Here is a 25,495-nt window from a genome sequence, read left to right on the forward strand (position 1 = left end):
ATATAAGACTTCACTTTTGTAGAATTAAGACTAGATTTACTTAAAATAACTGAATATAATGATAAACCTATCATGAATAATATACTTTTTATCAGCTTTTTAGTATTTTAACGTATAAGTCACACTCAAAAAGAGGTCTACTTTGATAATGCGGAAAAGTGAAAGTTTTTAACTATATGATTTCTCTTATGTGATATTAAGATATTATTTCAAGGTAATGTTTGAGTGTTTTATGTGAAAGTGATACAGATTTGTGAAACAAAACCAACCCATTATAATTTGGGGGATGGAATTTTTTTCATTTTTGCAGCCAAGAGAAGCTCTCCGTCTTCTAACAGTCAAAGTCAGACCTGTGAATCCCTCAATCAGGACACAAGACCCCAAGAGGTGAGTTTATTATAATCATACAATAATGGAAGTTATCATTGAATGTACTACTGTCTAAAGGATGATACAAATTCTAGAATAAAATTTATTTGCAGATAATTTTCTCTTCTCTGAATGTGAAACTTAAAAGAGTCTCAGATTTTTTTTGTCAGATATGAAGAATGATTTCATCCACCTCTCAAAAGTACTTAAATAAGATGGTATATGACTATTGATTTATTTCAGTGGCCAGCATATAAGTTCTATGTTTTGCTTATTTTTGTTTTGTTTTGTTTTGTTTTGTTTTGAGGCCACACTTGGTGATTCTCAGGTCTTATTTTTGCTTCTGTGCTTAAGAATCACTCCTAAAGGTGCTCAGGGGATTATATGCAGTGCCAGGTATTCAGTCGGGGTCCAGCACGTGCAAGACAAATAAATTGAGTAGGTTTCCTGCTTACTGTAATATCTCTCCAGCCCAATAATATCACTGTTTTATTTCAGTGTATAATTTGTAACACAAAACAAATGCTGGTCAACATTGTCTATCTTATATTAAGTATTATCTCTCTGTCAATTATTGAATACCTTCACATTTATTAGGCTATCCTTATACAGCTAGGACAGTGGTGCAGTGGTAGTAGAATAGGAGCATGAATTACAGTCCTCCACCTTAAAGGAATCTAAAGTGTAATGAGAGTCAAGACTAATCCACATAAAAGAGAAGGTGCACAATAAAACAAATTGGCATGAGTTTGTCATGCACTATTGGTTAAAAAAGTAAGAAGTGAAGGTCAGGATAGTTCAAAGACATATTGGAATGTATATTGCCATTAACGTAAAATCATATTAGATGATGATCTTCCTTCACTTCCAATTAAATGCAGTACATAGAATGCTATCTTCCATCAAATTCGAATCCTCTTGTTAACTGATGCATTATTGTTTGTAGTATAATTTTCTTCCTTAGAGTGGAAAAATTTGGAGTTATGTTAAATTTATTGTCTGTTGAACAATTTGCTAACTAATGCACAGATTTACATGCTGTTTTTTAATCTATTGCAAAATTTATCTTTTCTAAAATACTTTTTATTTTCATTTTCAACATTAAAAAAATCCAGTGTGGTGCTCATTGACTTTTTATCCTCTGCCTGCCTGGTAGAGTACTTGATACGGTTGACATTTTTGTGCAGTATAAATTCAGTTACTTCCAGCACTTAAATTTGCAGATTAAGGCTCAGTGGCTTAGGAAAATATGCCAAGGGAATAATTGAGCACTCCTTTAAGAAATAAAGAGAAATTATTCTATGAAAAATCTATAACAACTCTAAATTGAAATTTTTAATATGAGAAATGTTAGGAATACTTTCACCAGTATATTTCATTTATATTTTTCTCGTTAAACATAGGTGTGTCTGAATCAGTAAAAGATGGACTTTTTAATAAGTACAAAATGAAAAGTGCTCACTGATAAAGTGGTTCCTGTTTTAATTAACAAGATTTTCTTTTTGAAAAATTTCTTCTGAATTGGACATATAAGATAACAGTGTGTTGACTAGTAACATCTCAGATACAATAAAATACAAATCTCAATATTTTCTATTTGATTTCCTGCTGAATCATGTTGCCTTATTTTCGACTTGTTGCTCAGATGTTCTCTTTGTTTTCTATGACCACATCTGCCCTCTAAACTCAGGTCCTGGTAACGAGACTGTAGATTGAAGCACCTAATTGAATTTTCTACTTCTAACCTCTCCTGCCTCTCATAAATACCACCTAATGACGCCTGACTAATCTACCTAATGCATCATTTATTCATTACCTTATCATTCCACTGAACTTATGTACAAGGCACAAGATAAATCTTACTCCTCGGAGCCCTAATGGACTCGGTTTTGACCATATCTCAAAGTCAAATTTCCCTCTCAGATTCATCAGGTCTTCTGCCACCTGGCATCATTCTTCTTAAATGACCTTGATTATCCCTAATTTAATTGTTGCTTTTAAAATACAGAGTATACTGTTTAGCCTTTGAATCTTTGCTCTGGATATTTTTCCTCACTGGAATGTTCTCTTTGGGAAATTTTTTAGGGAACTTGCCTAAATTTTTTTTTGTTTCAAGAACCAATTAATATCTTGGCTTCCTGTTTACACCTAATTTTTCCAAATCTGCACCAATTGATATAGTAACCATTATGTCTATGTGGCTATTAAATTATTTGAAATATGGATAGCCTAAATTGAGATGATTTCTAAATTTAATATATAAGATGTATACTACTGAGTGTTTCCTGGCAAATGTAAGGTAGGGAATTTATATCCTAGGCCCACCACAACTATTAAAGCAATCCTGACAGCTCTGTGGCTAAGTATGCACAGGACAAAATGGCCATGAAATGGCTCAATGGATGAGAAAGGGCCCAAGGCAAGTGTGTAGTCTGAGCTGAATGCCTGGTGCTGCTCTTGTGTCTCTGTGCCCTGACCACACCCAGCTCTGCGGTCTCCGGAGAGGCAAGATAAAACAATAAATGAAATACTTGTATATTTTAAAGCTAGTATAAAATATATAAACACTTCATTGTGTTTTTATATTGGTACATATTGAAATAATAACTTGGAGTTAAATAGAATATATTAGTAAAATGAATGCTACCTATTGCTTTTCAGCATTTAAAAAAAATCACCTTCCTGGCTCATATTTACAACTTGGATGACATTTTTCTTAAGTCTGCTACTCTAATCTATAATCACCTGGTTTAAATTTAACTGTTAGCTCTTAAATTTGTATATCCAAAATAATATCATTGGATATTATTTTTATCTTCTATAAACATGAGTGTGCTCATATAAGGGATTTTTGGATCATGTCAGAAGAAAACTTATTTAATGACCTTTGTATCTGTATTTGATTTTCCATACCTTGTGGCTGAACAATATTCTTTTATATTACATATGATCATTGCATTGCTATAGATGAAATACTGTTACAAATTTTAGGATCTTTATAGTATAGTGAAGAATTTTATATCTATTACCAACGGGAAAATAAAAAATCTCATAGTACCTCAGCAGAATTACATCTGTCTACTAGATGTGATGAAAATGAGTTACTTTCTAAAAGACTACATTTGTACTTAGGAATCAGAACAAGGTCATTTTATACAATTGAAAAAATTATAATACATCTTTCCTCTGATGGAAAAGCTGAATACTGCATTTTCATCTCATGTTCTGCTTTTTATTTAATTAGCTCTCAGTAAGCTGGGAATTATTTGCAGCTTCATATATCTATCCAGTTCCTCTCCGTTTTGGTGCATCTTTGAAGGATTCGTGGTTTGTAGCTCTTCTCCCGTAGATACTGGATATGGGAATGAAAAAAACAAAAGAAACAAGGACAAAAGGAAAGAATATGCTTAGGATGACTTAATACTCCCTAGAATTTTGTTTTATTCTCCTCTTATGTAAGGGCCAACTTTCTTAGCTATGACAGTACATTTAGCTAAACTGCAATATTTCAATTCAAAAATAAAAGGCTTTTGCTATACAGATAGTGCAGGGGTAAGGCATGTGTCAAACTCCAGTTTGAATCCCACCACCATATTTGGTCCCCTTGGCACTGCCAGGAATGATTGTTGAGCATAGAGTCAGGAGTAAGCCTTGAGCACTGTCAGGTGTGACCCCTCCCCTAAATATAATAATAATAATAATAATATAAAGAAATAACAAGTTATGTATCATGATAGCTAATTCTAGATAATATACCTGGATGGGAAAAATAGAAAGCAAGCACTAACCTACTATCTTTACCTTCAAAAGGGACTCCAGGTTGTTTGTGAAACATTCCAATCACATTCCATCTCGCCTAAGGCCACCATTTCTGGCTGCCACAGAGGAAACTCTTTTGATGGAAGTCTGTCATCCCAAACTTCCCAGGAGAGAGGACCGTCACATTCCAGGTACATACTTGTAATGAGAGACAAAAATGTAGTCCCAGTGACCAAAAGCTATATATGCCTTTTCAGCTACTTGTATATCCTCTGTTCCTTAAAATGTTTAAGTGCCTAATATATGTATATTACTTATGAAAGTATCGTTAGTCAAGGTGGAATTAGATTATACAATTTCAGAAATGTGTAATGAATAGCTCATTTAAACAAATACAGTGGAAGTGGGAAGAAATATCTGATTTCATGAGCTATTTGGTTAGTTACCATTTTAAATTCACAAATGATCTTAACAGAAGTTTGTGGTATAAGACTGTGCACTGATGTGCTTTAAAACATAAGAATATACTATATGAGCAGTGTGCTGTTTTAAACTGTTGTTTCTGAAGTACTCCTGTAGGACTGAAAAATTGTTCTTTGCAAGACATTCTGATGCTGCCTCTGGTAACCTGTACACACACTGAACTAGCATATGAAAACCTTCTCAGGGACAGACAGCCTTACTCCATTCTTCCTACTTTCTGCTGAAGTGGAAGCTTAGATTCCTGAGATTTCCCTTTGTACTTAGCTAGAAATTGCTTCTAGGGGACCAGAGTCCTTGAGACCATTGTCATATTCCTACTTTCAAGTGAGGTACTTGGGCCAACTGCTCTCTTTTTCAGAAATAAAATTGCTCAATGCCCACACCCCACCCCACTAAGAAAACAAGTTGTACCCGATGCTGCTACTGTTCCTCTGGATGGTTCTAGTTCTTATGAGTGGGGGGTCAGTGTCATACACATTGGGGAATGCTTGAGTAGATAGTATTTAAAAAGGAGGAATTTAAAAATAAATTTTATTGAAGTATCTTATATGTCATAACATTTGCACATTTCAAATAAACAGTACTTAAGCAATTTTTTAAATTTAAACTGTAAATTAACAATTTTAGAAAACAAAACTGTACAACTATCAGCATAATTCAGTTTTAGAACATTTTTATTACTTTAAAATATTCCAGTGCCTACTTCAGTCAGTCCTATTGCCACATCTTGCATCAGATCATCACAATAATTGCCTTCTGTCATATATAGTTGTATTTCTAGACACTTCAAATAAATGGAGTCACACCATATTTGTTCTTCTTCATCTGATTTCTTTCATTTAGCACAATGTTTTTTAGAGAGTCAGCCACATCACATTATTCCAAATAGTTCATTTCTTTTATTGCTTAATAGTATTCTGCTATGTGGATAGATTTTTTTTAGTTCAGCAGTTGAAAGATATTTGTTTTTATTTTTCAACTTTTTGTCTATTATAAATAATGCTACTATAAACATTCACTTACATGCTTTTGGGTTGGCATATGTTTTAAATTCCTTAAGTAGATACTGAAGAATAAAAGTGCTGGGATGTATGGTACATTCATTTTTATGTATATTATTATTGAGATAACATGGTTTACAGTAGTCTTAATGTTTATACTTTGGGTATACAATATTATTTCAACACAACTACCACCAAAGTGCCAAAACTATCCTTCATTAGTTTTGTCCTTTCTCATCTTCTCCATCCTTCTTGTCTTCCTTGGTATTATCAGTATTATTGTTATAATCCAGGTGTTTGTTTTCATTACACACTATCCATTCCTTTACTTTGTTTCTTTATATATTATATATGAGTGAGATTATATGGCATGTGTCCTTCACTATCTGACTTACTTTGCTCAACATGACCACCTATTGTGCCCTCCAAGTTGTAGCAAAAGAGAGATTCAACTATCCTTACAACCTTGTAAAGTATTTCTTTTTGTGTGTATAAACCACATTTGATTTCATTTTTCTTTGTTTGGAAGCTCTCCCCAGCTATCTTGAAGATTTACTCTTGGTTATAAGCTCAGGTATCACTCTTAGTAATGCGTGGGTGACTATATGTGGTGCTCAAGGAAATATATGAGGTGCCAGGAATCAAATCCAGTAGGCCACATGTGAGCCAAGTGCCCTACCTACTGTCTTATTTCTTCAGCTCCCATATAACTATTTCTATATGGAGCAGTAGCACAGCAGATAGGGTGTTTGCCTTGCACGTGGCCTACCCAGGTTTGATTCCTCTATCCCTCCATCCTTCCATCCCAGAAAGCTACCAAGAGTATCCCGTCCACATGGCAGAGCCTGGTAAGCTACCTGTGACGTATTTGATATGCCCAAAACAGTAACAACAAGTCTCACAATGCATACTGGTGTCCACTCGAGCAAATCGATGAACAATGGGACAGGATGACAGTGCTACAGTGCTACCTACCTGATGTTAGACATTTGGCCATCCCTAGATTTAGACTATTGTAAATAGAGTTGCAATTAATATATTGCGTATATGTATTTTTTAATTATTTTATATTTTGGAATAGATATCATAAGCAAGCTCTCTGTGGTGTATTTTATATGCCAAATACAATAACAATGATGGGTCTCATTCCCCTTACCCTGAAAAAGCCTCCAATGTGGCATTGCTGGGAAGAACAAGTAAAGAGAGGCTGCTTAAATCTCAGGGCTAGGACGAATGGAGATGTTAGTGGCACCTGCTCGAGCAAATCGATGATCAAATGGGATAACAGTGATACAGTGATCATAAAGTATAATCACTATATCATATGGTAGTTCATTTTTTAATTTTTTGAAGTCTCCATAGTATTTTCCATAGAGACTTAGTCAGATAACACTCTCACTGACAATTAATATGGGTTCTTTTTCACCATATCCTTGCTGGCAATGGTTGTTCTTTTAATACAGAGCATTCTCACCTGGTTATTCAGAGTGGCTTTCTTATTGTTGTTTTGGCTTGCATTTACTTCCTTATTAATCAGTAATGGTGAAAACTTTTTCATATGCCTATTGGTCATCTGTATGTCTTCGGTGAAGTCGTTTAGTTCTTTCACAGTTTTGATGGAGTTGTTCAGTTTTTTTTTTAGTTTTCTGAATATATGGATCAAGAAGAACTGACACTCCTAAATATAAATGTATCTAATTATGGATAATTAAAATATCTGAAATGATAACTAATAGACATAAAGGAAGATACTGACAACACACAATAGTGTTTGGAAATTTCACACCCTAATTTCACCTCTGGATAGATAACTAAGAAAAATAGTCAGGAAACTCTGGCATTGGAGGAAAAATGGAAGAAATGGGCATAACAGACATACATAGGGGCTTCTAGTCACCCCCCAAAGTATAAATTCTTCAGTGTACATAGGACATTCCCCCCCAAAGACCACATGATTAGCTACAAAACAAACATATCTTCATAAAATTAAGGAGATGAAATCATATCAACTATTCTCAGGGCTGGAGCAGGTAGGGCATTTGCTTTGCATGTAGCCAACCCAGGTTTGATCCACAGCATCCCATATGGTCCCCTGAACACTGTCAGGAATAAGTTCTGAGCACAGAGCCAGAAATAACCCTTGAGCATAGTCGGGTGTGACGCAAAAGAGAAAAATAAATCCAGTCTCTCAGATCATAATGCTTTGAAACTGGAAAACTGGAAGGTAATCAAAACAGAAACTTGGAAAAGACTGAAACACCTGTAAATTGACAGTTGGTCAATCAGTGCATCAAAGACAAAATTGAAAATAAGTGAAGATTCCTGGAAACAAATGAGAATTAAGACAAATGTTACCACAACACATGGGACACAATGAAAGTCTTAAGGGGAAAACTCTTAGCAATGTAAGCATTCATTAGGAAGCAAGAAAGGCTCCAAGTAAATAACTTAATAGCACAATTTAAGCAGCTAGTAAAAGATCAATGAAGGGAACTCATAGCAAGCATAAAGGATGAAATAATAAAGCTAAGAGCAGAAATTAATGAAAAGAGAATTGAATAAGACAGTTCAAAAGATCAATGAAACCCAAGAACTGGTTCTCTGAAAGAATAAACAAGATTGAAAAACCATTAGCCAGCCTTACAAAGAAATTGAGAAAACCAAATAAAAATAGAATAAACCAAATAAAAAAAATCAAAGGAAAGATATCAAACAGATACTACAACAATTCAAAAGATGGTCAGGAATTACTGCACAAATTAGAGAACCTGAAATAAATGAATACAGTTTTATATTTATAACATTTCAGTACTGAACCAAGGTAAAGCATAGCACATGAACAGACCAATGTCTATCAAGAAAATTAAAATGGTAACCAAAAGTCTATCAAGAAGCAAAAGATCAAGCACAGATAAGTTTACTGGAAAGTTCTTCCAATCCTTTTCAGACTCTCCAGAAAATCTAAGGAACAAGAACTCTCCCAAAGAGCTTCTATGGGAAAAACATTACCCAATATTGAAAGGAGATAGAGACACCACTAAAAAGCTGCTATAGGCATATATTTCTGGTGAACATGGATGCAAATCTCTTAAAGTACTAGCAAACCAAATCTAATAATACATCAAAAAGATCATACACCATGACAAAGAGGCGTTTATCTCCAAGAGGATGCAGGAATGGTTTCATATATACAAGTCATTCAGTGTCAATACCAGGAAAACTAAAAATTATATGATTATCAATAGATGCCAGAGAAAGCTGCTAGCAATATCAAACATCCAGTCATGAAATATTGATCAAGACAATAATGAGATATCAGCTCATACCAGTGTGAATAGCAAATATAAAAAAGTGAGAATAATTTGTGTTGGTGGGATGTGGTGATAAAGGACTTTTATCCACTGCTCATGGGAATGCTGTCTGGTTCAATTCCTTTGGAAAGAAGTATAGAGAGTTCTCAGTGAACTTCCATTTCCAGCAATTCCACTATTGGGCATCTACACCCAGGACAGAAGAATATTCATTCAAAAGAGCATAATGCATACCATTATTCATTACTGTACTCAGAACAATAGCTAAGATATGGCATCTACTTAGGGTTCAAAGACAGTTGAACCCAAAATAAGAATGAAAAATTAAATAAATTTAAAGATGTGGTATATAAACACAATGGACTGCTATGCAGCTGCAAGGAACAATAAAATCATGTAATTTGCTGCAACCTGGTTAGAACTGAAAGATATCTTGTTGAGTAATGTAAGTCAGGGAAGAAGCAAAGACAGTATGATTTCACTTATCAGTGATACATAGAATAACCGGATGAAGAAATTTAATGTAGTAAATGGAAGGTAACTATCTAAGTCTTGACACCAGAGTATAGAGAAGAGAAAGACATAGAAAGAAATAATTCAATACGGAAAAAAACAAAGGAAAGTAATAGAGGAATTGGAGTTAGGGGTCTTGGTTATATTGGGGATGAGTGTTATGGCAATATATATAAAGCACAGACTCAACAACATTGAAAACATCGAGATCTAAATGAAAACATTGAAATATTGAAAGATTGAGATCTAAACTAAACTACAGATCTTTAACATGTGCCTTTAACATGTGCCTGTCAAGGTGGCAGGTCAGGGGGAATCATGGGAACACTGGTGGAGAGAAGTTGACACAAATGGTGGTACAGGTGTCAAAATATTGTATGCCTAAAACCCAAGTACCAAAAAAATTGAAAATTTAGGTCTTTACTTAAATAAAGTTTTTTTATTAAAAATACAAGACAAAAAGATGCAATTGCCATTACATGGATTAAATGGAAGATACCATGCTAAGTGAAAGTACCATGCTAGCTGCAGAGGATAGAGACAGATTCAGAATGATCACTCTCCTGTAAGATCTGGGAAAGCATAGTAATGGAATAATAGCAGTCCATGAACAAAGCAATCCAATAACTTGCCCACATGACTGAACTGTGAGATGGGGGTGAAAGTGTTGAAGTGGCAGAGTGGATTAAGAAGGGACCCTGAAACAATGGTACAAAGGAATGAACAGTTTGGTGGCGGGGCATGGTTTGGAATATTTCATTCACAAAACTCCTATTATTGATAGTATGGTAAATTATAAATCACAGTGACTAATTTTTTTTTAAATTCTTAACAGCCTCTATGAAGCCAACATAACACTAATATCTACAGCAGATAGATAGGACTAAAAAAATTTCACACCAGTTTCCCCAATGCAAATATCTTGAACAAAATCCTAGTGAACTGAATCTAACATTATATTAAAATTATCATAACCTACAAACAAGGCAGAATTTATCTCTCAACATATGCAAATAAATTAATGTGGTAATACCATATCAATAAAAGAAACATTAAAATATATCATCACATGAAGTGATGCAGAGAACTCTTGACAAAATACAACATTCATTCATGATTAAAAACTCTCAAAGTAAGGATAGAAAGAACCTTCCTCGAGATAATAATGACCATTTGTAACAAACCCCCAGCTAGTATCATTCTTTATGGTGAACAGCTGAAATTATTCCTTCTGAGATCAAGCAAAGGCAAGAACTTCCACTATCTCCAAGTTTCATTCAATACAGTGTTAGAAGAAATAGCTACAGAAATTTGGTAAGAAGATAAATCAAATAAATGGTAGCACTGTAGTGCTGTCATCCTGTTGCTCATCAATTTGCTTGAGCGGGCACCAGTAATGTCTCTATTGTGAGACTTGTTGTTACTGTTTTTGGCATATTGAATACAGCACGGGTAGCTTGCCAGACTCTGCTGTGCGGGTGGGATACTCTTGGTAGCTTTACTGTCTCTCTGAGAGGGATGGAGGAACCAAACCCAGGTCAGCCACATGCAAGGCAAATGCCCTACCTGCTGTGCTATCGCTTCAGTCCAAATCAAATAAATACAAACTTGAAAAGAAATCAAGCAAGTACTATTTGCATATTCCATGATAACATACACAGGGGTCCATAAAAGGTCCACTAAAAATTTCCTAGAAACAATAAATCTATACAACAAAGTAGCAGGTTACAAATTCAGTATGCATTCAATATTTCAACAAAAAACTCACTATTATTGTTTGGAGTTCCCCCGCCCCAAAGTCGGACCTGCTGGAAAGGAAGCATTTGAACATTTGTTTTCCATTGCTGAGAATGAAAAGATATGAGGTCGTGTGGCCCCAATAGCGAACTCGAGGTTTTGGATTTCTGTATTTTAGTATTTTAGTGACTAAGTCCAGAGAAATTTCTGCCAGAAGTTGCATCATTGCAAGCTCGTACCTCTCTGCTACTTTATATTTCACACGTGAGTGCAAACTTTCTATGTCTGTCTTTCTTTCTGACTCATTTCACTCAGCATGATACTTTCCATGTTGATCCACTTATATGCAAATTCCATGACTTCATCTTTTCTAACAGCTGTATAGTATTCCATTGTGGAGATGTACCAAAGTTTCTTTAACCAGTCATCTGTTTTTGAACACTCTGGTTTTTTCCAGATTGTGGCTATTGTAAACAGTGCTGCAATTGAATGTAATCAAAGTAAAGAGAAAGTAAAGTGAAATATATCAGCTACACAGGCAGGATGAGGGGTTTGGGAGGTGGGGGGTGAGGGGGAGGTTTTACTTTGGTTCTTGGTGGTGGAATATGTGCACTGGTGAAGGGATGGGTCTTCGAGCATTATGTAACTCAGACTTAAGCCTGAAAGCTTTGTAACTTTCTACATGGTGATTTAATAAAAATAAATAAATAAATAAATAAAAAGAAAAAAACAAATTCTGTATGTAAAACTTGGTTGCGTTGCTCTATGCAAATAATGAACTAGAAGAGAATAATAAGACTACTTTCAAAACAGTGTTCAAAACATCATGTACCAGGACTCAATGTAATAGAATATGTGACAGACATTTATTATGAAAACCATAAGTCATTTATAGAAGACATAGAGGATAACCTTAAGAAATGAAAAAATATTTTATGTTTATGGTTTAGAAAAATCAATAATGACAAATGGCTATCCTACCTAAATTATTATATAGATTCCGTGCAAGCCCCATACAAATTTCAATGCAATTCTTTAAGTGTCATCATAGTCTCTACTAAAGCTTGTGTGGAATTATGACACACCCCAAATAGCTATATTCATATTGAGATATAAGAAATTAGGTGGTATAACATTTGCTTCTTTGAAACTATACTATAAATCAAAACAGCATGCTATTGAACTGAGGATCAACTCTCTAACCAATGGGTTAGAACTGAGAACAAAAAGACATCCTCCAAATCTATGGTCAACTGATTTTTGATAAATGAGATGGGTACATGAAGTGAAATAAAGATAACAGTTTCTTTGACACACAGTACTAGGAAAACTGGATACCCAAATGCAAAAAATAATAAAAATGAAAAGCTGAATTTGTGCCTCATACCTTACAGAAAAGTCAATTCAAAATAAAGACCTTCAAATTTAGCCAGAATCCACGGACTACATTGAGAGATATATTGAGTTGAACCTCAGAAGGAACTTAATGCTATATTTTTGTCTGGATTCTCTATATTTCTATGTTTCAAGTTTGTTTTGTTAGCTTTTTATCTGAGGTAATTTTGTGCATCTTGCAGTATCAATTTTGTGACAAAGAACTTCTTTAGCTATTAATCAGAGAAGTTTTGTATTGTACTATTAGGTGTCAATGATAAACTAGGTACATGATGACTCTCTTTTGATGCCAGTTTCATTCACTGTTTTTTCCTAGCCTATAGGATTTCACTATAAAGATCATTGTGGTTTTTGCAAAGAATCCCTTATGGTAATTTATGGGTTTGCTCTTGCTACTCTCAGGATATTATCTGTGTCTTGGACTTTTGCCCTTTTAATTACGTATGTCTTGGTAGTTTTCTGTTTGGTTTATTCTGATTGATACTCTGGGCTTTCTTAATCTCCTAATCTAAGATAATGTTCATATTGGGAAAATTTTCAGCTTTATTTTTTATTACCAAAGGTTATTTTTATATCTCTGTTTCTCTATTTTTTGTCCCTATGGTTCAGTTTTTTTTCAGGTTTTCCTATAAATTTCTGAAATTTCCTTTACTCTTTTGTTTTTCCCGCCCCCTCCCCCTTTTGGATGGTTTCATGGCATGTATTTTCTAGCACACTGATTCTTTCATATGCTTCTGTCATTCTTCCCTATTATGTTTTTTAATTCTCCTACCATATAGTTCATATCAGAGATTAATAATTGAAGTATTTTCACTCTTTGTTTTTCCTTGTTGGAACTTTCCTCTATTGTTTTCTTAATTTGGTGAACACCCTAATCACTGTCACTTTGGAATCCTTATCCAGAATATTGGGGTCTTTTTGAGCATGATGTCTTTGAGGGTTTTGTGGTTATCCATACATGCAGATAGGTTACTCCTCTTCATTATTTCCACTACTGCAGCAACCCAAGCTAGGGGGTAGGGTGTAAGTCTTGGGTAAATGAGGTCTGAGAGTGCCCAGGCAAAGAGACTTGTCATAGCTCACTTGCAGGTAATGAGGAAGGGGCTTACTCTACTCTTCCCTCCTTCTTCATGACAGGGGATGCCTTCCCTGGTTGGAGGTTTGAGCCTCAGGGATGAGACTTCTGGTAGGAACTCAAAGTCTTGTGTTTGTTCTGGTTTTGGTTTGGTTTTGGTTACAATGTGGATGGAATTGGAGTAAGCCTGAAGGAGAATGACAAGTAGCACATGATCTCAGTGAGAGATGGTGTATAAAGAAACACCGCCTTTATTTAATTTATTTAATTCAACTGTAAGTGAGAGGTGATATATCAAAGGAACAGACAGTATCCATTGATAACAAATCCTTAGACTCTGATGACAAAAGTAATGTTACTAATTTGGGTAGAAAATTGAGTGGGAAGGTCCTGTGTGTTGTGCTGGAGGGATATGGACGCTTAGATGATTGAGAGTGTTAAAGTATTGTACTTTTTTTGTTTGTTTATTTGGTTACTCCCAGGGGTTCTCAGGAATTTCTCTTGGCTCAAGTATCACTCCTAGTAGAGGTGGTGACCATATGTGGTGCTGAGGATTGAATCCAGAGTATCCACGTGCAAGACGAGTACCCTACCGATTGCACTACCACTCCAGTCCTGGTGTCACTGTACTTTAAAGCATACACAAAAATTAAATGCTTGTTAACCAGTGCATGCAAAAGTGTGTGTGTGTGTGTGTGTGTGTGTGGAGTGTGTGTGTGTGAGACAGAGAGAGAGGTCACTGAATGAGGGATCTGTAGATATTCAGTGGGGTGACTGTTGGCTGTATGCCTCAGTTTTATAATCATAAGAGCTTCACATTGGTCTATTCGTAATAAGCAGATGGTTTCCCATAAAGTAAATTATGAAAGACAATAAGACATGGAAAGATACCTTTTATAAATAATAACAAATGGCATATGCCATCACTTTTTTCATATTCTGTTGACATATAGACCAACAGTGATATATTTTAGAAAGAGACTATATACATGTATTAATGCAAGGGTCCAGGATAATTGAAAACGTTTCAGTGAGCTGCCTTCCGTAGTCTGTTCTAGAAGCTCCCAACGACTTGCTATACCTCCCACAGGCAAAAAGCTCTCCCCAGGTTTGCTCTAAATCACATCCAGTTACAGGATCAATTCAAAGTCCAGATTTCTTCATAAAAGCCTTGTTTAATTGCAACTAAGTCTTCTTATAACTCGGGTACAATTCCATAAGAACATTTCCTCTCATTTTCTCTACTTTTGAACTAAAGATACTAGTTATCTGTTACAATATGCTCAAGATACAGTGGTGGTGTAGGATAAACTAACTATGAGGATGGAACTATTGTGGATTTGTATATTTAAGGGAAGAAAATTGAAGGCATTTGTTGATAGTAATTCTAAAATCAAGTTTGACAAATATTGGAATATTCCTATTTAGAAATCACTCACATCTTACCCAGAATTCTTTGTTGTGTCATCTCTCAGGATTGTTGCTAGGGCTACCGTCATCTCAGAGCTGACCAGGCTGAACAGTGCACTTACACTTACTCAAATGACTATTGACAAAAAGCTTCAGCTCTCACTATCTGAGCCTCTCACTAAGGCTGTTTACAGCAGAGCAGCTGGCTTCCCCTGAAACAAATTATTCCAGAAAAAAAGGGAGAACAGCCAAGTTGGATACTTAAGTGTTTTTTATAACCTGTTTCCAAGGTGATGATGTCATCACTTCTGCTATATTATATTATATTGATCATACCATAACCCACCCTGGAACAAAGTATCAGGAGACTACAAGAGTGTGAATATCAAGATTCAGGTATCATCTTTTTTTTTTGATGTTGGCTACATAAAAAGTGATACGGACTCTCACCACCATTTAATGTATGACCATAATTATCATTGCACCAACATCTATATATTCTTATTATTTTGGTTACTAGGTTTTCTCTTATTTTTTTCTTTAACTTAGTCTGCTCTTTACAAATTTCAGTTTTAATTCAACTGTGATTTCTTATCTTAAATTATTCTTTGACCTGACTTTTACAGTTATAAGAAATAATACTTGGGTGAAATCTTAAGGTCATAATATATCCAGGATTATTCTTACATAATTTTTCCCACACTTAGTAACTTTTTGAAACTTGTAAATATGAAGAGTTAATGTTATCCTCTTAAGACATAAAAGTTGCAATTGGAGTTTTCTCTTAAGACAAAGCCAACTTTAATTACCAAGTTTTTTCTCTTTGTAGAAGCATATTTTTTTCTTTGTATATTCTGATACTGCCACATTAAACATATGTATTCTTTGATTTATGCACACAGTCCCCAATAGTATACATACATACACCAACATGTGTGAATTACACACTAATCAATGGGTCTTAGCATAGTGAATCAGGTCTTCACTCTGCCTAGCTGCAGTGGATGGTTGCCATGGAAATGATGCATAAGATAGACTTTCCAGAAAATGTATTAATGTGTCTTCACTGGAGAAATTCATGGTTTATCAAAAATAAGGACATTTTAATAACAAAGCAATGCAAAAATACTAGGAATAAAATATGTTTGCTTGTATAAAAAAGTTCTTTTTTTTTTACTCTGAATATCATTATTTTCTAACTCTACAATCAGTGAATATGCAACTATGTTACAAAAATGGATATGAGATTTTATTGTTAATTATAATATACAAAGACTTAATTTCTGCTTCATTAAATTCTCAGAGGATCTAGACTGATTTCCATAGTTCTCTGCCTAGGTTTTTATTTCCATAATGCTTTTGCCTTGAATATTCTCTACTAGAATATGCCAATTCAAAATGATGTGGTTTTCTTAACCATGTCACTCGGAAAAGATATTAAAGCAGTTCTTAACTTTTGCATTGGTCCCTTTTTTCATGATGTATATTTTATGGTATGCATATAAAAATATAGAATAATTGCATAAACATTTAGAGATGAAAATATTTTTGAAGTATAAAATTCATCTCATGAGTTCATCAAGCATATATGAATGTTATGAATATTTTTGTATTTATATTCTTTTTACTCTTTTACATAATTAATGTTTTACTTTCTGCTAAATAATTTATAGAATTATAGAATGTTGGGGGAACACATTTCTATTTTATACTGTGTTCTGTCTCTATAGCATCTTAATCCAGTTAGTGAATATTTATCTTACAATAATGATTAGAGTTCATTAGTTACTAAAAAGTATTTTTATTAGTGAAATCTTATTACATCTGATTATGCTTTTCTCAATTAGATAAAATATTTATTGATAGTCCTTATCGATTATTGACTGCTTAACCTTTGTATAGCTTTACGCCAAATAAATACCCTTGAGTAACAGGTAAATGAAGGTACTTCAGGTTATAAATATTTGCTACAAAAATGTCCTGTAGCTTCATTGTTGTTTCAAGAGAATCTATAAATTTCAGTTCCCTGTGATACAAACTTGGTTTTAGTCTCTGATAACTATCCTGTTTTGGCAGAACCTTATTATTGCACAGTCCTTCATGTGCTCAACTGACATAATCTATTAGGAAGTAGCTGACTGTGGGACCCAGTGTTAAAGTTCATGGTCTTTTAGTCAGATAAATTTTGTGTAAAACACATAAGCATGGTCTGGTACTCTTGGGGACAGAACTGTCAACATGTCCCTGGTAGTACTTCTACGTAAGGATTATTTTAGAGTATTCACTTAAAAGTATAAAACACATACATGGCATGTTTCTCAAGCACAGTTTTCTTCAGATCTTAATACGATAATTAAAAATAGGCTGCAGGTATAATTTTAAATAAAGATTCCTGGGTTCTTTTCTTAGTATTTTTTATTTAGTAAGTGTAAGACTTGGGAATGTGAAGTTTAACAGCTGCAGTCCTTCATATCCACTTTGGAATTTTCATGAAAGTAGTGTACTGACATCTCATTACATGAAGTACGCCTCTAAAAATTTGAAATAACTTATGGAGCATGCTATTATAAACTATTTTGGGACAATGATGTTCAGGGCAAGAATATAAAAGGTACTTCATGCCTTGCATGTCATGCGGAGGGCAGGAGGAGGAGGGGGGAGGAGGAGGAGGAGGAAGAAGAAGGAGAAGAAGAAGGAGCAGCAGCAGCAGTAGCAGCAGCAGCTGCTGCTGCTTCCGAAAAGAAAAAAAAAAGAATGTAAAAGGTACAGATAGCCGTCTGGCTGTCTAATAGGAGGGAGTGGAATAATTCTGTCAAACTACTATAATCTACCTTAATCATAGAAGCCTATTTTTTTTCTCTTTAAAAAAGGTTTTCTTAAAAAAAAAAGAAGAAAAGGTTTCACAGGATCTTATAATAAGTCAAATGATTGTCACAAATGCTTGAGGACCTAAAATTACCTAGCTGGTAGCCAGCCAACCTCATACTCTGCTTTTTCTTTATAAATCCAGAGTACAGAGTACAGCGCTGGGGGAAAATCCCATTATTCTTGGTATAAACTATAGGCTTGAGAAAAGTGGGGTTAGTGCACTTTTTAAAGAAATGGGATTGAGGAGCGGACAGGAGTGGAAGAATGGTGAAAGTTTCTTGGAAAACTAGTACATGTGAAAATTAAAATTGCTATATTTTCTTAAAATGAGCATGGAAATGCAACCAGTCACAGAACAGAGCCAATGAGAGAATTGAAAATCTGAGAAGAGTTTAAATTGGGGGCTACGGACTACAGAGAGAACAGAGAGTACAAAGCTTGGCTTGTGAGGAGTTGACTTGGATTCAACCCTTCACTATATATGGCTCCCTGAACACCACCAGAAGTGATCCCTGAGCATAGATCCAGAAGTGAGCTCTGAGCACAGCCAAGTGTGGCCCCTAAAAACAAAATTAAAAATAAAATTAGAGTTGTTTCAAAGGTTTGGAGAGAATGATGGCTACCCTAGAGTATCCCTGGGCTATCCCCATGGGAGAAGCAACTGACTTCAGTACTGAAAGGGCAAAGGGTGAGCAGGTGCAGCGTGAAGAGCCCTTTAGAGAGAGTTTCATCAAAGGTCACGGTTTTTGTCAGCCCAAGGTCGCAGTGACAGACTTCACAGATCTGTGGAGGGAAGAGATTAAGGGAATAAATCATTGTCCTGCTACCTTGCAGTCTCTTGTGGAAGCCACTTTTGATCACATTCAGCTTAAAATAGCTAGAGGCACGGAATTCTTGACAAAATATACAGATTAATATACAATTTTCTAGGACCGGAAGGAGAGAAGGAAAGATTGTGAATGGAGTCAGGGAGAAGGAATTGGAAGAAAAGAATTTTCTATTCAGGTTTGAAAGCATATTTTTGAATCTAGCCCTCAGGCTCTGTATGAAAACTCAGAAACTCAGAATTCTGAGACACAGTCTTTTTAATGATCACATAATAAAAAGTTAGACATAACACATCATGCAGGAGATAAAAGTAATTTGTATATATGTGATTTATATGTCATTTATATGTGTAATATATTTTATAAGCCTACATAAATAAATATAAAATATATTATACTTAGTATATATATATTCACTTTTTTATTTGGATATTTGATCCATATTCATAAAGTTTAAAGTACATAATTTTCTCCCCAAAACATAGAGAAAAGTGTATAATACCTAGTTGTTCAGTTTTGTCCTTACTCAAATGCACTTGAATATTCAACACAGAGGTGGAACAGAACATTGTAATCACCCTGGCCATACACAGCATGTGACACTTAAATGATGTTTATCAAATAAATATTTAATATTCATTTGTTATTTCTCCTTTAACTGACTTTCAGATCATTCTTCAATTTGTTACTATTATAAAATTGCTGAAGTAAGCATTCTTGTGTACAGGGGTAAATTTCTCCAAGGTAGTATTTTCATTGACAATAAAATTCCTATATGATAGGTTAAGGACATTTACATTTTTTTAGATTTTGAATAAAAAGCTTAGCCTATCTTTTTAAAAAATTGCTTGTACTTTTTGTCAAAAAAACCCTTATTATTAAATTGCAAGACTTACTTCTGTTTCCCTATAAGAGTTTTATAAGATTAGTTTTTACAATGTAGACCTCTGATTCATTTTGAATTATATTAGATGTGGTATGAGGCAAGGGTTCAAACTGTCTTTAGCATTGCTATACAATTATCCTTGCACCATTTGTGAAGACTGTTCTTTTCTGGTTAAACAGTCTTGACATATTTTTGAAGAAAATAAAATAAAATACAATTTTACTGGATTTTGAAACAAAATTTACTAGTAATGTATGTTAGCATGTGCTCACAAGCAGTAATAACAGTACCAGTTTCCAGATTTCACAATCTTACAAATTTGATAAATATGAATTGTTGTCCAAATATGGTTTAAGTTGATATTTCCTACATCAAGAAGAGTACCTGTTTATGTTTGTTCATTACTTATATTTTCTTCTTGTGAAATTTATTCTTCATATCTAACTCATTTGAGCTGTGTATTTTACTAATTTTAAAACATTTTTATTAATGAGATAGTAATCGTGTAGAATCAGTGCTTTTTAATCTTATCAATTTTATCTTGTGAACTTCTTTCTTTGTTCCTTTTTTAATGGAAGTTTGAGATTTGAATATTGTGTAATGTATAATAATCTCTTAAAGTGGTTTGGAGTTTTTATCTTATTTATAAAAGGATGGGTGGGGGAGAAGACAGATGGAATAGAGAAGGGAATCACTAAGAAAATGATGGCTGGAGGAACCAGTTGGGATGGGAGATGCATGCTGAAAGTAAATAATGGACCAAACATGATGACCGCTCAGTGTCTGTTGCAAGCCATAATGCCCAAAAGGATAGAGACAGTATGGGGAATATTGTCTTCCGTGGAGGCAGGGGGAGGGTGGGAAAGGGGGGGTATACCCGGGATATTGGTGGTGGGGAATGTGCAGTGGTGGAGGGATGGGTGTTTGATTATTGTGAGACTGTAACCCAAACATGAAAGCTTGTAACTATCACACGGTGATTCAATAGAATTAAAAAAATAAATAAAATAAAAAAGGATGGGTGTTGAGACACTATGAGTGAAACCTAATCATGAATAGCTTTGCAAGGGTCTATTTCACAGTGATTCAATAAAAAACCTATTAAAAAAGTCCTTTCATGTTCAAATATTTTATTAATATTCCTTCTTTTCCTCATCTTCTTTTATTTCATATTTCTAACTCATAGTTTATATTTCATCCATGAGTTATTTCATATTTCCATTTGCTGATCAATTTGAGTTTTTCATCTCTTCTTTTACTGTTGATTTCTATAGCTATTCTATAGTAATTCTAGCACCAGGATTATTTCAAATGATTTTTCAATTTCTTTGGAGACTTAATTTATAAGCATTTCAAGAAGTAACCAATAATGTTAAATGTATTACTAAAAACTCCTGTACCTGTCTGGTTTATTATTTGTTGAAATTTTTGTCTGAAAAGCTTATTATTGTCTATTTCCTTCTTAAAAGTCTCTAGTCTCTTAGTTTTTTCTTGAAGAACTTTGTTATTAGATATGCCTATTAGTACAGTTTTCTGAGTACTATTATTTTACTATTATGGTATACCTCATCATATCTAGAAATCTTTGTTTAACCTCAAGATCTTTTTATTATGCTCTAACTAACTTTATTTTAGTTAGATTTGCATATCTGTATCATTAGCTCCCTTTCCAGTTTTCTGCATCTTTTTTTTAATCTTTTTTTTCTTTTATTCCTTTTCTTTTCTTTTTTTTTAATTTCCTTTCTCCTTTCTTTTCTTTTTCTGCATCTTCAAGTTTCAGGATGTTCATTTATAAATATGTGACTTTGTTTTTTCAATCCAATCTGGTAATTTGGTCTTTTTTTCTTATGAGTTCTCTGATTACTTATTTACTTTGGTAATTCATTTTGGGGATATATGTCTTCAATTTTATTTTGTGCAATTTATATACTCTGCTTTTTATGTTTTTTATTCTGCTACTCTTATTTTCCTTCTACTGGAAGGAAACTTTAATTATATGATTTCCTTTGAAATTATAAATTTGACACTTGACTAATGAAAATCAGGCTTAAAAGTAACAACCCCTTTTATTAAATAGCATAGCAATTTTACAATTATGTATAATCACTATTTTATTAAGGTATTCTATAAATCAAATAAAATATGGATTCATATTTAAATGCAAAATTATAGATCTATAAAAGTATTCAAGAAAACAATCTTGATTTTTTTGTTGTATGCATCCATAAAACCATCACCTAAAAAGATAATGACCCCAACAGTGACCTTCCCAAAAGTTTTTCTATATCTCATTGTAAATACCCCTTTTGTCCAAGACATTAAAAAAAAAATTTTTTTTAAAGTAACAAGATTAACAATAACTGTTACTGGGAGGGTTTTCTGGGTAAAATGTTCCAACACCACACCCTTCACCAGAGTGCCCGCTTCCCTACCCGACCATGTTCCCCATTCTCTCTTCTCATCCTTCCTGACCCTCAGACCCAGGTTTATAGATCAATTTTCAGTTTCTGTTGTCTTTGGGAGTTTGTCGTTCCTTACAATGTCTTTTATATCCCACATATTAGAGAGATTCATTTTGTGTCTGTCCCTCTCCTTCTGGCTAATTTTACTTAGCATGATATTTTCAGTTTCCACCCATGAGGCAGCAATATGGCATGCATGATTTTTGTCTTTTATATCACTGTATCACTGTCATCCCATTGCTCATTGATTTGCTCAAGCGGGCACCAGTAATGTCTCCATTATGAGACCTTAATGTCTCATAAACTTGTTGCTTTTTTTGGCGTATCAAATATGCCACGGGGAGCTTACCAGGCTCTGCTACCCCGCACGGTCTCTTATATAACCAAGTATTATTCCATTGTGTAATATATATGCCATAGTATCCTTATCCAGTCATTAGTTCTTGGGCACTTATTTCCAGATACGGGCTATTGTAAATAGTACTATAAAGAAAATAGGAACACAGATAACTTTCCTGAAAAGTGTTTGGGTCCTTGGGTTAGATACCAAGGGGTGGAATAGTTGAGTTATATAGAAGCTTAATTCTTATTTTGTTTTTCAGAAGTATCTATATTGTTTTCCAAAGGATAGAACTGGTCAACATTGCCAGAGGCAGTTCTTTTTTGCCCATGTGCCCACCCACATTGTTTGCTTTGCTCTTTGTGATGTGTGCCAGTCTCACTGGTGCCACTAAAATTGAATTATTAAATATATTTCTAGATTCACTGTCATGAAGTGTTCTGCCTATGTTTTCCTCAATAATAATCTATGGATTTAGGTATGAAATCAAGGCCTTGAATCCATTTTGAGTTTACATTTCTGCATGGTATGAGAAAAGAATCTGGGTTTATCTTTTAAAATATGACTAACCATTTTCACTAACCGCTTGCTAAACAGGCTTATCTTGCACCACCTAATATTTCTTATGCTTCTGTTGAAGATTAGCTGTCTATATCCCCCAGGATTTCTCACTGAGCACTCAATTCTATTCCATTCATCTGAGAGTTTATCTTTATTCCAGTACCATATTGTCATGATTACTGTGGAGTTATAGTATAATTTAAAGTGAGGGGATGTGATGGCTCCAATCTTTTCTCCTAGAATTGCTTTGTCTATTTTGGGGGAAGGAAACTACTTCATATAAATTTCATCCACATTTGGTCCATGTCTTATGAACATGTTGGGAGCCAGAGTGATAATACAGTGGGTAGGACCTTTGCCTTGCGTGTGACTCATTTGCATTAGAGCCCCAGCATCCCTGAGCCCAACCAGAAGTGATTCCTGAGTGTAGAGCCAGCAGTAAACCCTAAACACTTCCTGGATGTGGTCCCAATACAAAATGGAACAATAAAAGTCATGGATATTTTTATAGGGACTGCATGGAATCTTTGATAATTTTTGACAATTTTTTAATTTTCAAATAAAATTTGGAAATATTTGATAATATTGATACTTCTTATTTATAAACAGAGGATGTGTTTCCATTTCCTGATGTCTTCTTTTATTTCTCAGTAGTGATTTATAGTTCTTTTTATATGTTTTATTACCTCCTTTATTAAGATTATTCTCAGGTACTTGATTTTTTGAGGAACAATTTTGAATGGAATTATTTAATAATTTCTGTCTCATCTCGTTGCTTGCATATAGAAATGCTGGATTTCTGCATATTGATTTTGTAGCCTACTACTTTAGTACATATAAGTTTATTGTTTCTAGAGCTTTTGGGGCTAGAGTCTTTAGGGTTTCTGCAAATAGTGATAGTTTAATTTCTTTTTCAATCTGGATGCCCTTAATAGCTCTATCTTGCCTAATTGACATGGGAAGTAATTTCAATACAAAATTGATTAATAGAGGTGAGGGTTGACATGATTTTCATATAACTTATTTTAGGGGGAAATATTTCAGTTTTTAGTCATTGAGTATGATATATTTGCTGTGGCCTGTGGTCAATAGCTTTAACTATATGAGAAAATATTATATTCCCATTTTATAGAGATATTTTATTATAAATCTGCATTGGGTCTCATCAAATGCTTTCTCTGAATCTATTTATATGATCAGATGATTTTATTTTTTTATATTGATACGGTGTTTTACATGGATTGACTTTTCTGTTTTATTTAGCCTTGTATCCCTGGAGTAAATTCTACTTGACTATGGTGAATAATCTTTTTGATGTATTATTGACTAATTTGATTTGGTAATATTTTGTTGAGGTTATGTATCGATATTCTTCAGGTATTTGATTTTCTTTTTTAGTGGTATCACTAAAAAAGTGTTTTCTTTTGGTATCAGCCTAATAATTGCTTCATAGAAACTGGAAATTCCCACTTCAATTTACTGAAGAGTATGAAAAGGATTGGAAATAGATCTTTATAGGGATGAAAGAACTTGCTAGTAAACCCATATGAATCTAGGCTTTGGATTTGGGAGAGAATTTTGGTTACTATTTCAATTTTTTATGTTAATTTGTTTTGTTCATATGCTCTATTTTGCTTTGATTTAACCTTTTACATTTATAGGATCCAGAAATGCATATATTTTCTCTAGTTTCTTCATGGCATAAAAATAATTTATAATAATCCCTTATGATCCTTTATTTTCTGTGATATATGTGCTGATTTCAGTTAATGTGCTGAGTCAGTTAATTCATGTTTTCTCTTTTTCTATTCTTACAAAAACACAGCTCATGGTTTTGTTGATCTTCTGAATTATTTTAAGTTTGCATTTAATTAATTCATGCTTCATTTTTATTGCATCCTTCTTCTTCCTGTGTTGCATTCCCTTTGGTAGTTTTTTTCCTTTGCATTTTCAAAACAATTTTTTTCATTTTGGGTCACACCTGGCGATGCACAGGGGTTACTCCTGGCTCTGCACTCAGGAATTACCCCTGGCGGTGCTCAGGGGGGCCATATGGGATGCTGTGAATCGAACCTGGGTCAGCCTCGTGCAAGGCAAATGCCCTACCCACTGTGCTATTGCTCCAGCCCCACATTTTTGTTTTTGTATATGGAAGTCTTTTTTTTTCTTTTGGTACTAATTTCATCTGAAATTAGTTTATCCAAATACATGGAGAGAGCCAATATGCAATTAAACTTATAAATGGAGCATAATTTAAATTATGCCATATGCTATGACAAAGTTAGAGTAAATTTAAGTTTTGGTAGTAGGAAAAGGGTGATATTCTACATAAAGCCTAGGGAAGACCTCTCTGAGGACGACATGAGAATAGAACTCAGATAAAGCCTACACCATAAGACTAGAAATTTCCACATAGGAAAAAGCTCTCAAGGTGGCAAAACCTGATATATTCATGGGTCTCAAAGTCAATATAGGTAAGGTACAGCGTTGAGAGGTAT

General features: G+C 34.1%; 1 protein-coding gene across 10 annotated transcripts in view; it reads left to right on the forward strand.

Annotated features, from left to right (window-relative positions):
- Positions 1–25,495, forward strand: part of UNC80 (unc-80 homolog, NALCN channel complex subunit) — a 253,774-nt gene that overhangs the window by 21,528 nt on the left and 206,751 nt on the right. For all 10 annotated transcript variants that reach the window (XM_055123362.1, XM_055123368.1, XM_055123366.1 and 7 more), the window contains exons 6-7: positions 311–387; positions 4,180–4,319. In XM_055123362.1, the coding sequence (XP_054979337.1) occupies positions 311–387; positions 4,180–4,319 (217 nt within the window). The remainder of the gene's footprint in view (positions 1–310; positions 388–4,179; positions 4,320–25,495) is intronic.

The sequence above is a fragment of the Sorex araneus genome, chromosome X (genome assembly GCF_027595985.1).
Source record: "Sorex araneus isolate mSorAra2 chromosome X, mSorAra2.pri, whole genome shotgun sequence".
Lineage (NCBI taxonomy): Eukaryota > Metazoa > Chordata > Mammalia > Eulipotyphla > Soricidae > Sorex > Sorex araneus.